Source organism: Saccopteryx bilineata, chromosome 12, assembly GCF_036850765.1.
Source record: "Saccopteryx bilineata isolate mSacBil1 chromosome 12, mSacBil1_pri_phased_curated, whole genome shotgun sequence".
Lineage (NCBI taxonomy): Eukaryota > Metazoa > Chordata > Mammalia > Chiroptera > Emballonuridae > Saccopteryx > Saccopteryx bilineata.
The window spans coordinates 57068042-57083870 of NC_089501.1; the positions used below are offsets into that span (position 1 = coordinate 57068042).

The 15829-nt window shown below is 55.1% G+C and overlaps 1 protein-coding gene across 1 annotated transcript in view; it reads right to left on the minus strand.

The window, feature by feature from the left end:
• The window catches only part of RNASET2 (ribonuclease T2), a 29569-nt gene extending 14888 nt beyond the window's left edge, over positions 1-14681 (minus strand). Inside the window, exons 1-6 of the mRNA XM_066248358.1 lie at positions 14524-14681; positions 14203-14386; positions 11875-11935; positions 9136-9191; positions 7506-7563; positions 3312-3382 (exon numbers count right to left, since the gene is read on the minus strand). Coding sequence (XP_066104455.1) covers positions 3312-3382; positions 7506-7563; positions 9136-9191; positions 11875-11935; positions 14203-14291 — 335 coding nt within the window. The 5' untranslated portion in view covers positions 14292-14386; positions 14524-14681. The remainder of the gene's footprint in view (positions 1-3311; positions 3383-7505; positions 7564-9135; positions 9192-11874; positions 11936-14202; positions 14387-14523) is intronic.
• Between the last annotated feature and the right edge of the window lie 1148 nt (positions 14682-15829).

Here is a 15829-nt window from a genome sequence, read left to right on the forward strand (position 1 = left end):
CGAGAACCTGCCCCACAGGGAACCACCCGAGAACCTGCCCCACAGGGAACCACCCGAGAGTCTGCTCCACAGGGAACCACCCGAGAACCTGCCCCACAGGGAACCCCCCGAGAACCTGCCCCACAGGGAACCCCCCGAGAACCTGCCCCACAGGGAACCACCCGAGAGTCTGCTCCACAGGGAACCATCCGAGAGTCTGCCCCACAGGGAACCACCCGAGAACCTGCCCCACAGGGAACCACCCGAGAACCTGCCCCACAGGGAACCACCCGAGAGTCTGCTCCACAGGGAACCACCCGAGAGTCTGCTCCACAGGGAACCACCCGAGAGTCTGCTCCACAGGGAACCACCCGAGAGTCTGCTCCACAGGGAACCACCCGAGAGTCTGCCCCACAGGGAACCACCCGAGAACCTGCCCCACAGGGAACCACCCGAGAACCTGCCCCACAGGGAACCACCCGAGAGTCTGCCCCACAGGGAACCACCCGAGAACCTGCCCCACAGGGAACCACCTGAGAACCTGCCCCACAGGGAACCACCCGAGAATCTGCTCCACAGGGCGCCGGGGAGCCCCCTGAGAATCTGCTCCACAGGGAACCACCCGAGAATCTGCTCCACAGGGCGCCGGGCAACCACTCGAGAATCTGCCCCACAGGGAACCCCCCCCCCCCGAGAACCTGCTCCACAGGGAACCACCCGATAATCTCCACAGGGCGCCGGGGAGCCACCCGATAATCTGCTCCACAGGGAACCACCCGAGAATCTGCCCCACAGGGCGCCGGAGGGTGATGACCTAAAGGACCCGTTTAGACCCAAAGATAGTTCTCAGCTCAACATCGATATTCAACGACCATTAAAATTATTTTTGGAGCTGGCTTAACTCAACGATGTCAGCCACAGGACACAGACGAATGTATTGCGGTTAATGTCATTCAAAACATTGAACCACATCATTCGGAATTGGACATTTTCCATTTAACACAAAGTTGTCGATTACCAATCAGAAGTGGCCATTGTGTGGGCCCCCCCACCTCTCCCAAATCCTCCAAGAAGTAGATGCCGGGGTCCCCCTTCTGTGACTGCCTGGGTTACCTCAACTATTCCTCGGGGACCGATGGCCAAGGCCCGGGGACACCTGCCATAGTGAGGGGGCAGGGGGCCCTGCCAGACTGGGCACGGCCCACCTCCGGTTCTTCTTCTGACAAGAACCAAAAGGCAGACAGAACCCCTGCTGTGCAGAGGGATATGTGTACATGGCGTCGTCAATGTGGCTAATTTTACCGACAGATTTCATCTCAGGGAAGGATCTTGAACACCCAGGGCTGTCTGCTCTGCATGCTGGATTCTTATCTGGGATTAAACAGAATGGTTTTCTGACAGAAGCCTGCCTCTCCCCGCTGATGATAAAGCTGGGTGACGAGGTCGGGGCACACCTCTGGGATCCCCCACAGTCGAGGCGATTCGGACAACCGGGACCCAGGTATGGCAATTAGGGAGACAGGAAGGCCGTGATGGGCTCCACAAATGTCCTTTTGTACTGAGGGGCTCCGGAAAGCACAGTATGAAGTAGCATGCCATGTTGACCTTTGTCACTTAGAACACAGAGTTTTCAGTGTGTAACCTAACCCTCCAACCTGAGAAAGTAAACCGCTGTGCCCTCAGCGAGCACAAAGCAAGGGCATGCTTCCCCCACACTATTCTGATCACATCTTCAGGGACTGAGCCCCCAGGAGAGGTTCTTTGTTTGTTGATTTATTTTTAAGCCACGCAGAAAAAATCTGACTGATTCAATCCTGCGACATTGTAACAACTGGAAGTATTACACTTTGTATATACTTAGTTACCATACCAGGAAGTGCCCTGTAAATGTTTCTTCACTGTTTTCCCTGTTGACTTCATGAAGGCCGTTATCCATTTGAAACCACTTATAGAACTGTGTAGAACGCAAAAGATGTATGAGCCCCCCGAACCACCCATCACCCCAACTTCCCAAGTGCTTCTCATTTGTATTGAAGATAGGACCCCTCCCAGGATCCATGCATCCTAAAACACGTTCCTGCCACGTCCCCCAAATAAAATCTCACACTGAGCACCAGTGCCCGGGACCACCGACATCATTTTCATTCCACGTTTGCTTTTTTTGGTATTTTTCTGAAGCTGGAAACGGGGAGAGACAGTCAGACAGACTCCCGCATGCACCCGACCGGGATCCACCCGGCACGCCCACCAGGGGCAACGCTCTGCCCACCAGGGGGCGATGCTCTGCTGCTCCGGGGCGTCGCTCTGTCGCGACCAGAGCCACTCTAGCGCCTGGGGCAGAGGCCAAGGAGCCATCCCCAGCTCCCGGGCCATCTTTGCTCCAATGGAGCCTTGGCTGCGGGAGGGGAAGAGAGAGACAGAGAGGAGGAGAGGGGGAGGGGTGGGGAAGCAAATGGGCGCCTCTCCTGTGTGCCCTGGCTGGGAATCGAACCCGGTACTTCCGCACGCCAGGCTGACGCTCTACCACTGAGCCAACCGGCCAGGGCCCACGTTTGCTTTTAAAAGCTTTTCCTCTCATCTTAACTCTTTTCTGAAAACTCTACATTAAGATATTTCAGGTTGAATTAACCTTTCTTTGGACAAAATCCGATCAGCTGTCATCTAACTTATAAACTGACATACCAGAGTGAAGAGAAAAAGATAAAAAAAAAATTATCTTCAGTTGGTAGAAGTATAAATGAAAAGAATGCTAATTTTATCTGCTTCCAAAGCCATGATTTTCAAAATCTGTCTTGAATTACACGCGGCGTTTTTCCGCTGGGCTCAGCTCTCGCTACATTGAAAGGCATTTTAATGGACGGAGACTCAAGTGAAAATTTCACTTTCTCTCCTGCCGAAGCCATTTGAAAGAAATCCTCATCTTCTTAACCTGGTTTTCTTTTTTTTCTTGATCTATTTCAAGACAGCAGCGCAATTTCTCTCAGAAATTCCCTCCTATCTGATGTGCAGTGACAGCTTCTAAGATCTGCAAGTTATTTAAACCTCAGCAGAGAAAAAGGTTTTTAAAATGAAGTAATGAGTAAAAAGAACAGATTAAAAACAAGTGTGTAAAGTGCATTCGCCTTGCCCTCATGCTTGATCCAAGGGAGAGAGGGAGGCCCCAGAATGGCACAACAGATGAGGGTGTTCCGGATTGAAGGCTGTTCACACCTGTCAGCCTCAGAGGACAGGTGCTGTCACCTGTCACCCGTGTTTCCCACAGTTTCACTGCACGGCCTCGGGAGGCGCTCACCTGTGCCTCAGGTGTGATGGCCCTCAGGACGTAGACTTACCAGAAAGAGCTGCGGTTACCGGCCGAGTGGATCACATCAGGCCAGTATATCTTCATGTCTTGCAAAAGATCCTACGTAGGATAAAAAAAATAGTAAGTGCAGATAAACTAATGCACGAAAAGAACTGATCTCTGTGCATTAGAACGCTCAGGCGAGAGTTATCATAATTCTGTGCTTATTTTGTATGAAGTGTTTAAGACGTATCTAAACAGGAAATCTGAGTCCTGGCCGGATAGCTTGGTTGGTTAGAGCATCATTCCGATACATTAAGGTTGTGGGTTCGATCTCTAGTCAGGGCACATACAGAAACAGATCGATTCTGTCTCTCTCTCTCTCTCTCTTCTTCTCTCTCTAAAATCAATAAGCAAATTAATAACACTAATAATAAAAGTAAAAGCTGAGTAACCATAAGCACCTTTGAAAACATAAGCTCTCTCATAGGTGAGTGTATAAACAGACTGTACACTAAGCCCTGAAAAGAAGTGAGCCATCCAGTTATGAAAAAACATGGAGGACACTTACACATATATTACCATGGAGACTGTAAATATCGGATGTTGCCAGGGGTTGGAGGAGAGGAGGTAGAGGGGTGACCAGACAGTCCTCAGCAGACTTTAAGGCAGTGACACTACTCTGTCTGGCACTGTAATGGTGGATACAGGTCATTATACATTGTCCAAACCCACAGAACGTTCAACACAAAGAGGGATACTAATGTAAACTGTGGACTTTACTCAGTAACAATGTATCAACACTGGTCCACCAATTGTAATAAACGTGCCACATGAATGCAAGCCACTTAAGTATCTTCAAGGTTTCTACAACTGCCCTCAAAAGTAACATCTACTAATTAAAGCAAACAAACCACCAGACAAAACACAAGCTGGAGAGGAGCTGGTTGGAGCTGGGCGGTTGACACACTCCCACATCTACGGATAGTGACCCTAAACGGAACTGTGTTCAAGTGTCCTCTTTAATTGCTACCCACCCACTAGGCCAAAAGAAGGTTAGACTTGAAATGGTATGTTAAGAAACAGGACGACCTGGCCCTGGCCGGTTGGCTCAGCGGTAGAGCGTCGGCCTGGCGTGTGGCGGACCCGGGTTCGATTCCCGGCCAGGGCACACAGGAGAAGCGCCCATTTGCTTCTCCACCCCTCCCCTCCTTCCTCTCTGTCTCTCTCTTCCCCTCCCGCAGCCAAGGCTCCATTGGAGCAAAGATGGCCCGGGCGCTGGGGATGGCTCCTTGGCCTCTGCCCCAGGCGCTAGAGTGGCTCTGGTCGCAACAGAGCGACGCCCCGGAGGGGCAGAGCATCGCCCCCTGGTGGGCAGAGCTTCGCCCCTGGTGGGCGTGCCAGGTGGATCCCGGTCGGGCGCATGCGGGAGTCTGTCTGACTGTCTCTCCCTGTTTCCAGCTTCAGAAAAATACAAAAAAAAAAAAAGAAAGAAACAGGACGACCTCACTTTCTCTTGTCACCCCTCCTGGCCTAAGTCCTTCCCATCAACCCATCAGTGCCCAAACCAGTTGAGCTCCTCCCCCACCCCCCTCCCATACAGCCCTGGCATCCTCCTCCTGTGGCCCAACGCCTCTCAGGAGCTGTCCACTGTGCTGTCTTCATCTCTACCTGCTTCCACCCCCACAGTCTGGCTTCAGCCCTCACCGGCCTTGGAGGAAGATGCAGAGTGATAACACAATCTATTGTCCAAACTAGGCCTCTTTTGTTTGTGATGAATGCTGAATTAGACACTCTGCTATGAGACAAGCGAACCAACAGTGTCTGAATCTCACCACTAACATGCAGCCAGAGAGACATCAGAAAGACACACTAGGTTACTTCCTTCTTCGGTTGCAATGCTTCCAGTGATGTCTCGTGGGTCTCAGGTCCGAGAAATGATTCTGAAGCAACACACCAGGCTCCTTGTGACCTGGCCCTGAACACGACCCCGGCTCGCAGCTCACCCTAGCCACACTGGCTTCCTCCCGGTCTCTCAAAAGTTCCCTACTCTCGCCTGACCAGGCGGTGGCGCAGTGGACAGAGTATCAAACTGGGATGCAGAGGACCCAGGTTCGAGACCCCGAGGTCCCCAGCTTGAGTGCGGATTCATCTGGTCTGAGCAAAGTTCACCAGCTTGGACCCAAGGTCGCTGGCTCGAGCAAGGGGTTACTCAGTCTGCTGAAGGCCCATGGTCAAGGCACATATGAGAAAGCAATCAATGAACAACTAAGGTGTCGCAATGAAAAACTAATGATTGATGCTTTTCATCTCTCTCTGTTCCTATCTATTCCTCTCTCTGACTCTCTGTCTCTGTAAAAAAAAAAAAAAGTTCCGTACTCTCTACCCCAGGGCCTTTGCATATGCTGCTTCCTCAGCCTCTCTTACCCCTCACCTAGTTAATCCGGATTCCAGCTCAAAAGTCACCTCCTCAGAGGAGCCTCGCTCAGGTCCGTGGGCCTAAGCTCTGGCCACTTCTCTCTCCGGGCACCTGGTTTGTAACTCTGTGTGGGTGAGGTGACTTCATTAGCACCCACATCCCCAACTGTAAGCGACATGGGCCAGAGACCACGTCTGACTGTTTACTGTGTCTCTAGCCCCGAGCACAGGACCTGGCAGTGGGCACTCAATACATTGTCGCTGAATAAATTAACCTCTAATTCCACTTAGGGGTCAGGAGCCTCAGCCAGGAACGTCCCTAAGGGAGCAGAGGGGACCTGAAGTGAGTCTGGGAAGAGGAATAGGTCTCAGGACGGAGACTTCACCTGGCTTTGGGGTGTACCACTGATTTCTACAGCTGTCTACGCACCCGAGGGTCCTCGCAGGAAAGAAAAAGGAGAAAAGAATCCCTCTTGGACTAGAGCCTATGAGGAGTTTAGAACTGGTTACCTTGACTTTCTGGGGTTTGCACATGCCTGGGAACTGACCCATAATACTAGCAAATCCTGACTCTGCCCCGTGTTGGCAGGGAGGCCCCGGGACCTCGCAGACCCTGTCCTGTTAGTCCAGTTACCAGTCACCCCGACAGATGACTGGTTACACACCCCCCTGAGGAAAGGTAGGCACCTGTGTGTATGGGCACACACACGTGTGCACGCGCACACACATGAAATAGCGGTGTCTCAAAGTAGCACTCGGCTGACCTCTCTTATATACTCTGGCCTGTGAGTTACTTTGTACTGGACTGACCGGTCACTTCCTCCCTGCTCACAACCCCAGGTTAGAGACCTACCCCACCCAGGCCAGAAAGGACAGCCAGGGTACCACGTGACCATTCTGTAAACCACGGCTGTCCTGACGTGCTCACCGTCCACCACACGGGTGGAGGGCAGTGGGGATAAGAAGGTGGGGGATGGGGGGGTTGGACTGTCAGGTGAGAGCCCCTGCTGTCCTGACGAGCTCACCGTCCACCACGCGGGCGGAGGGCAGCGGGGATGGGAAGGTGGGGGGTGGGGGGCTGGACTGGCAGGTGAGAGCCCCTGCTGTCCTGACGTGCTCACCGTCCACCACGCGGGCGGAGGGCAGCGGGGATGGGAAGGTGGGGGGTGGGGGGCTGGACTGGCAGGTGAGAGCCCCTGCTGTCCTGACGTGCTCACCGTCCACCACGCGGGCGGAGGGCAGTGGGGATGGGAAGGTGGGGGGTGGGGGGTTGGACTGGCAGGTGAGAGCCCCTGCTATCCTGACGTGCTCACCGTCCACCACGCGGGTGGAGGGCAGTGGGGATGAGAAGGTGGGATTGGGGGTTGGACTGTCAGGTGAGAGCCCCTGCTGTCCTGACGTGCTCACCGTCCACCACGCGGGCGGAGGGCAGCGGGGATGGGAAGGTGGGGGGTGGGGGGCTGGACTGGCAGGTGAGAGCCCCTGCTGTCCTGACGTGCTCACCGTCCACCACGCGGGCGGGGGGCAGTGGGGATGGGAAGGTGGGGGGTGGGGGGCTGGACTGGCAGGTGAGAGCCCCTGCTGCCCCATCTGTTTCCACCTCCCCCAGTTTGCTCCCAGGGGTGTGGGCCGAGGAGGAGAGGGTCAGCGTGTCTCTCATCTGTGGGGTCACTTCAGACGCTCATGTATACCAGAATGCCAGAGGCTCGATCCTGGTGAACACGCTCGGGACCCCTCGCTGTAAAGCACGCCCCCAAGGTCACACTGAGGAAGAGCAGATACAATCCAGGGCAAAACCCTGCAGCATACAATTAAAAGTTAATACCTTAATCTCATCCAAGTTAAAGGGCCACGATCGGTTACACTGCTCAGCTTTGTCAGCCCTGGAAATCAAAAAGAGAGAGAGAGAGAGATTAGTCTTGGGTGGGATGGGCTCCAAAGGGACATATGAAAACATTTCCACTGAGGTCTGCGGAGGACACGGGGTCTCTAAGTAGCCTCAGGCCCTGTGGGTCACCTAACAGAGTGCCCGGGACCTGGACAGCAGTCACAGACACAAAGAGATTGTGTGAAAACACCCCAGCCTGAAGCAAACAGCAGAGCACGCCTGATGGACACCCAGCAGGGGGCGCTCCAAGTCAGGGCTGTGTGTCCTGGTCCCCACCCTCCCCAACCCAAGTCCCAGGGACGTTCCCTCTGCAAACCCAGCTCCTCAGCCGTGTGAGGACAGCGAAGAGTTCTATCCCTTCACGTGGAGGAGAAGACTAGGGAAACAACACACATAAAGGGCTCAGTGCCTGGTGATGACGTCTGATCAGCTGGGATGATCTCTTGTAACACCCAGACTACGCCCCTCTGTCCATCTGCACGTAACTCTGTCCTCACGTGTCCGCTCTCCGTCTACAGATGCAGCTAAGCCCACGAGGTCTACTCTATAGACTCTCTGTGTTTCCAGCATCAACAGATAACTGTCCCCGACCTGAAACTAGTCCACCCCCCCACCTCCGTGGGGACAGAAGCATCACCATGCACTGTCATCCCTGCTCAGAGGGGACGGAACAGAGTCTTCAGAAAACCCCAGAAAGCCAGGGTCCCCCACAGTCAAGTGTCCGGGTCCCCGACAAGCCGAGGGGAAGGAAGGTGGACGAGAGAGGCCAGGTCCCCCACAGTCAAGTGTCCGGGTCCCCGACAAGCCGAGGGGAAGGAAGGTGGACGAGAGAGGCCAGGTCCCCCACAGTCAAGTGTCCGGGTCCCCAACAAGCCTAGGGGAAGGAAGGTGGACGAGAGAGGCCAGGTCCCCCACAGTCAAGTGTCCGGGTCCCCGACAAGCCGAGGGGAAGGAAGGTGGACGAGAGAGGCCAGGTCCCCAGGTCCCAGCTTGATTTGTTTCCTGCTAACCCCTGTCCCCAAGGAACACAGGTGGTCACTAAAACCAGAAGGACTCCTCCCCCCTCATCTGAGCAGCAGGACAAGTTAGATCCCTTGATGGGGCAAATAAATGTGCGGAATTCCGCACCACAAACGCATACGCAGATAGCAAACTAAACACTGAGCGCAGGCAAGACCGGAGAAGCCAACCTGGGTGTCTGTGAAACGTGTATGAAATAGATTATACATCTGTACACATTTACTTACTGCCCACCCAGAGAAGAAATGAGAGAATTAAAACTTAGCCATCAAGTATACCCAGAGCCCTTCCATGCATATTGAAACTAGACTGTTACTATTCTATCAAAACAGAACTTAAAACAGCAACCGCATTCGGGTTATTATGGTAGAAACACGGAAGATGTTTTCTAAGAGAGGATCTGATCTATCCAGTCCACTGCTGGGTCAATGAAAATAAGCTCCAACAAAGTGACAAACAAGTCTGTGAGTATCAGGACCAGGCTCAAGCTACAGTCTCCCGTTAGCCGGCCCCCTGGGACACTGTTTCCATTGCACTGAGCGCTTGCCATAAACCGTGTATTGTCCAGTAGTCCGGAGGGTCTCTGCAGTCCTTTTCCACTTCCTGGGGAAAGAAAGGACACAGAACACACAATTTCATTGCTTACTGAAACACATGTAGCAATCTTCCTTGCTCTTTCTGAGGCACGGCCATGACACATGGTCCGGGGCTAACACAAAACACTTTCCCTGTTCGACTGCAACAAATTCATCCCAGCAACGCGTTCCTGAGAAAAGGACACTGGGTGGTGTCTTTGCAGTGACTGGACCGATCCTCAATTTAAATGACAGAACTAATAACCTATTTTTGCTCTCTCTCTCTCTCTTTTTTAATGTGCTCGCAAATTAAGTCAAGCTGATGGAAACGCTCCTATTTGCCTCCAAGTGATTTCTGAGTAAACATTTTAGAACGAAAGGCTGATACTGATAATACCCCACCGGCCTCTCGTTTGTTCAGGCACCAGCTCCAAACACATCAGCGAAACAGGAACTGTTGAAAATCTGGAGCCATACACACGCCCAGGTGGGAACAGGCGTCCGTGGTAAGAGAGATACAATCACAGGAATGCCAGTCTCAGTATAACCCTTCATAGGGACCACCAAACTGTTTAGCTGAAATGGAGTTTTTCCAGATAAGCAGCCGTCAGGAAGGCCGTTTCCCTATGGAACCAGGTACCCAAACAGAAAGCAGACGTCGGAGTCTGGTGAGGGCCAAGTCAGGCGGCCTGCTCACGCGTCCAACCCCTCTCCACTCCGAATCACGGTTTGTGGGATGTGGCTTCTTCCACGGTTGGTTTGGACATTAAGGAAGGTCTGGTGAGGTGAGGAAATGTCTGAGAGGGGGAGGCCACACACAATGACCGGGCGGAGGAACGGAGAGAAACAGGCAGCATCAGCCCAGCAGGTCGCAGACTTCACCTCTACCGACCCCCCGGGAACCACAGCCCAAAGCTGTGGGTCAGGGTTCTGAAGAGCAAGCCAGGACCCAGTGCCCAGTGGAGGCCTTCTGCAGGCTCTACCTTCAGGGTCTTGGAGAGTGCATCAGTAACCGGAGCCACAGGGCGGCTCCTGTCATCGTCAGCAAGCCTTCTGGCAGGTGACCCAGGGACCCTGCTGAGCACTGAGGGCACAGACCTGCCCCAGCGCAGGCAAGGTCCAAATCACTCCTGGATGACACCTTGACCTTGACGGGAACAACAGAGCCTCTGCCATCACCACCCCGCATTGAAATCAACTTCTTAATAATGACAGCTCACTAGCGAATAACTTGTTAGACTCTCTCGTTTCTAAAGCCTCCAGGCAAGACGGCAACCCCAGCAGGTTGACACCAGCACACCTGAGCACCCCCACACTGTCAGGTGAATGCCCCCCCCAGAGGACAGCCCCCTGCCCTGCAGGACAACCTCCAGAGTTACCCAGGACACAGCTCCCCACACCGGTCCTTCCTGCCAGAACCCCGAACGGCCCAGGAGCCAGGACCAGGCTGCAGAAGACAGAACGGGACACAGGTGACAGGCAGCTGCCCCCTCCCCCACCCAGCCTTGCCCCAGAGCAGAGAGGCCGCCCTGGGGCAGAAAGGACAATGGCTGCACAGTGTGCAGGACACCGGACAGGCGCTGCCGCCTAGGTGGAGTCTACACTGTCAGAGACGTTTCCAGATCAAGAGTGCAACTTACAAGTGATGTTTCATTTTCATTTATCAACAGAAACATCACTCAGTGGGGAAGTGAAAGGAAGGCCGTGTTCTAAGGGCTGAGGAAAGCAAAGCCCAGGGCCCAGCACACCGGAGAGGACCCCCACCCCACAATTACCGCCTGCTTCCAGCCCTCAGGCATGAGAAGACAAGACCTCTTCTGACTTCAAGAGTCTTGAGCGAAAATTTCAGGAACACCATCGATACAATTAGGGATGGCTCAGCAATCTGGGTAGTTAACACCCGGCTTTACACACCGCCCACAGAACGGTGTGTGGGGACAGGGTCTGTGGGGAGCAGGCTGAGACAGGACCCCTCCGTTTCAGAGACAGCTCCCGCCCCCCGCCACCGAGGCAGGGCCCCCTCTGCTGTGACACTCTGAAAGGACACTGGGCACAGGACGAGACACAGCGACAGACAGAAAGACCAACCCTCAGGGGACAAGGGGCAGCGTTTGCGCTGAGGACCCGGCAATGCTGTGTGGCCATCACGAAGAGAGGAGGCAAGTCAGCACCTGTGGGAGCTGAATCCTGCCCCGGCCACGGTGCCAAAGTCCTAACCCCCCGTGTCTGTGTAGGGTCTTTGCAGATGTCACCAAGTGAAGGTGAGGTCAGCCTGGATTGGGATGGGCCCTAAATCCAACTCTGGGGCCCTGATAAGAAAGAGAGAGACAGAGAACAGAGACCACCAGGGGAACCCACAGCAGACACTGGAGCGATGTGTCTACAACCCACACAACGCCCAGGACTGCCGGCAACACCCGAAGCTTCCAGAAGGGACCCACCCTGCCGACACCCCCAGCTTCAGACTTCCAACCTCCGGACCCGAGAGAATGAATTTCTGACGTTCTGAGCCACCTAGTGAGTGGCGCTGTGTCACGGCCCCTGGAAGTTACCGCACAGCCCTCCTGGAGGAAAGGTCTGGCAGGGAAGGCACAGCCATGGGGCAGACACCCCTGCACCCACAGCAGAGGCAATCAGGGAGGGGCGTCACCTACCCCCCTCTCGCGGGGGTCTCCCTGGATCACAGGGGCCACCGGGGCGGAAGCACTCACCTTGCACACTGTTGTGGGCCAGTGGTGAACCATAATCAGCTTTTTCCATTCATGGTTGCCACTGTTAAAAGACAAGGAACTCCGTTTCCAAGAACTTCTTTAAAGTGACAGGAAAATCCGTCCGTCCGTCCATCCATCCATCCATCCATCCATCTACCCATGATCTCATTCATTCAAGAAACACTGAGCGTCTGCGACAGGCCAGGCACTACTGTGGGATGCGCTGAGTGAGGGACCAGTCCCAGGGCACTGTGGTGAGACAAGGTCACTGCCCTGAGCCAGGAACCAGTCCCCACCTTCCTGAAGCGCACACGCCGGGAGGGAAGACAACGGCCCAGGAAGTAAAGCACATTCGGGGCATCAGGACGTGAAAATGGGGTGAAGAACATGACTGAGGGAGCTCAGGGGCACGGCAGCGGCGGGCAGGGGGTTGACATCGAGGTCAGGAAGCCGGGAAGGCCTCAGGCAGGACAGCTGAGACCAGGGTGGATGAGGCAGCAGCCACCAAGCACTCTGCCCTAAGGATGCTCCTGGCTTAGAAACGGACCCACCGCCCTGTCGTCCTCGGTGACACCCACAGGCCCTGAAAACACAATTGTTCACTTGGCACCAAAAGGACCGCGGACGGGTAGGCTGGATCAGAAGGTGCCCGTCCGACCCCCGGGGGCGCCGTCTAGAATGCGGCACACCACACTGACACCAAGATGGGGGACTCCCAGCAGGAGGCTCCAGCCCCGTTTGTGACGCTCGGGCAGACAGACAGACAGACAGACAGAGGAGCGGCCCCAGTCGCCTGGGAGAGAGCTCAGGCTATGGGTGGAGGGCAGCTGAGGCGGACCTCTGCTCGCTGAGGGGCCACAAGTGAAGCGGAATTCAGTCCTCACACATTCACTCCCGTCAGCAGGCAAGGACTGCCCTCTAAGCACAGAACTCAGGATGTTGCGAAACCTCGGTTTTAGTCTAAAAGAACAAGGCAGGGGGTCAGTATAAAAGGAAAAAGCGCTCTCCCTCTCCAGAGCATGCCTGCACCTTTCTCTTCCCCCTGTCGTTCCCCCCAGGTGTGTGACCTTTGCCCACCTCTCTCCTAAGCTCCATTCTTCTGCCTCTGTAACTTGTTTCTTGAGCCCACGCAGCCCGGCTGGCTCACGTCTACCACCTCTGTGTCTTTCTAAATAAACTTTCTCTTATAATTTGGGGAGTGGGGTGGGGGAGACAGAGAAACCTCAGCGTGAGAATTAGACCACCAGACATTCAGTTTGCCGTTTACAATAAAACAATCAAGACTTAGAACATGGGTAACACAACGTCTACCTGCAATCCAGGCGCTACGGAAGCCTCTTCCCAGAGTAACGGAGAAGCGGCAGGACCCCCTGAGCGAGGGAGACGCCAGAGGCTGAGTTCTCAGCCTGACCTGGACTTGGGAAAACACCCGCTGACCTGTGCAGCCCTAGGGGGTCTGGGCGTTTTTCCCACAAAACACGCCTCGGTCAGGCGGCTGTCCCGTTAAAGCAGGTGCACGACTTATGAGGGTTGGTTGCACACATGCCCCAACCTGTATCTAACTTCGACCGATGAGTCGTGGCCAGACAGGGATTGAAGCACAGCCCGTTCAGTAACTGACTTCTTGCATCCACCCTAGGGGGCAGGGGCTATTTTTTTTTATTTCTCCTTTACAGGTGAGCAAGCTGCCAGACACAGAGCTCCAAGGTCACACATCTGGGTCGGAATACGCAGGTCGCACTCAACCAGTGACCGTCTGAACCAGATGGCACAATTTAACTCATGACTGTAGCTCTTCAAAAAATATGCTTTCTGGGAAAACTAAAATATAAGGTTACCTTTTAAAGTCTACGATGAAACAGCAACAGCAACGGTTGCATTAAAACTTCTGTTAAAAAGTTAACACCCACACCTACTGTGTAAGTTTGATATACTCCTTACCCCTGCGATCACGACTCAAATAAAAGAGAGAAAGGAAAAATCCAAATCCGGTGCTAGAATTCTGGTTTCCTGTACATCACGTGCGAGTCCTCTACAATGTAGCCGATTTGCCCCCGGTCAGTTGTCCGCTGGGACAGAAAGAACGAGAGGGGGAGGGAAAGAGGGGAGGTCTATAGCCTTAAAAGGAGGAACCAGCACCAGGTCAGCCAGCGCGTACTGGAATCCAAACAATCTCTGGTGAGACTGCAGAGCGCGCACCCACCGCGTCTCCCCGGCACGATCCCCCTCTCCGACGCTAGGACCCTCTGCAGTTCCCGCCGCCCGCGCAGGAAACCCGGGGCCCCACGGACCGCGGGTGGGACCGGCACCGCGCGCCCAGGTGCGCACCTCTTCCAGAGCCCGTGCGCGCAGCACAGGTAGCAGCAGGCCAGGCACAGGGCGCGCAGGAGAACGCGGCGAGGGGCTGCAGGCTTCATCGCGCCGGTCCCCGTGGGAGCGACACGGCAGCGGCAACAAGACTCGGCTCCCAAAGCGCGCGGGACACACTGTCCAGGCCGGAGCCTGCGCTTCCCTGAAAATGGACACACTCTCTTCAGCCCGTCTTTGCAACGGCCTGCTACGGGCAGCGCCGCCAGTCCCGCCCACGAGGAGGTTCCCGCCCTCCAGGCCCCGCGAACCTCCTCCCCGAACCCGAGCCCAACGCCTCACCGGAGCCCGCCAGACGCGCCCGCGTCTCTGCCTGCACCGCGACCCCCGGCGCACCCCGCTGTCCCCGCAGCTGCGGCCACCGGGCACGAGTGTTTCCGCCCCCGGAACGGACACGCCCCGACGCCGGACGCGGAGCGCCGGCGGGCAGACCCGCCCCCCGACGCCCCACCTTGGACACGCCCCAGCCGGAGGACTCGCCCCCGCCGGGTCAGTCCCTTTCGGCTCGGAAGAGCCTGTCCTTCCAACCTGGCCCCGACCCGCTCCCGTCCCCGACAGCGCGAGGTCTGTTTCAGAGCCACCGTCCCTGACGTCCTCGGTGTCCCTGCCTGCTCCCTGCGCCTCGGCGGCGGACGAGCTCGTCCTTTATGGCTGGGCTGAGGCCCCTGTCCCACACGGCGGGGGGGGGGGGGGGGGGGGGCAAACCTTGCACGGACTGGACTCACCACTCCCTCCCTCGAGATCTCCTTGTGTGTTCTCACCTCCCCGGTTTTCCAGCCACTTCTTGTCCCTTTCTGGTTGCTTCAGCTCCTTCCTCTAAATAACTTAGGCACGCTCCACAATTCTGTTCCCTTTTCTCTCTTTTCCTTTATGCTAAAAATATATATATCCATGTCTTGGCCCTGGCCGGTTGACTCAGTGGGTAGGAGCGCCATCCTGAAGCACCAAGGTTGCGGGGGGGGGGGGGGTCATCCGCATCTGCGGGAGGGGACCCATGAATTCCCAACTAAGGGGAACCAGTGAAAGTGTCTCTCTCTCCCTCCCTCCCTCCCTTCCTCTATCTCTGTAAAATCAAAAGTATATCCTTTTTTTTTTTAAAGCAAACCTCCCCAAATCCCATCATTCTAGTTCTCTCTCCAACTACAGCTTATATGTTTAAATGCCTCCTCCTCCAGGAGGCCTTCCTGACCATTGCCAAATAAAACACAGATTCCCCGACTTGGTCAGGAGAGACTTGATTGGGGAGGATCATCACTACAGGGAAAAGGGATAGTTGCAATAGGCTAACGCTAACCCCTGACCTTAAGATCTACAGAATTCTCAGGGGCTGTCTGCTGGCTGGGGGGAGGGGGGGGCAAACTCAGGCCCTGGGGGAAGGAAAGAACCTTCACCGCTTTGTTTAACAAGCACTGTGTTCAGATGATCCATGAACACAAGCAATTCAGCTCATCATTTCTGGGGTGAAGAATGGAAATTTGGAGGGCTGCTGTCTTGCCTTGTCCTAGGTAAACAGCAGGTATCCAAGAGTCTTACCTAAGTTGCTGGGGAAGGAGTTCCTTACAGTGAGCTGTGGCCAGCCACACAGACA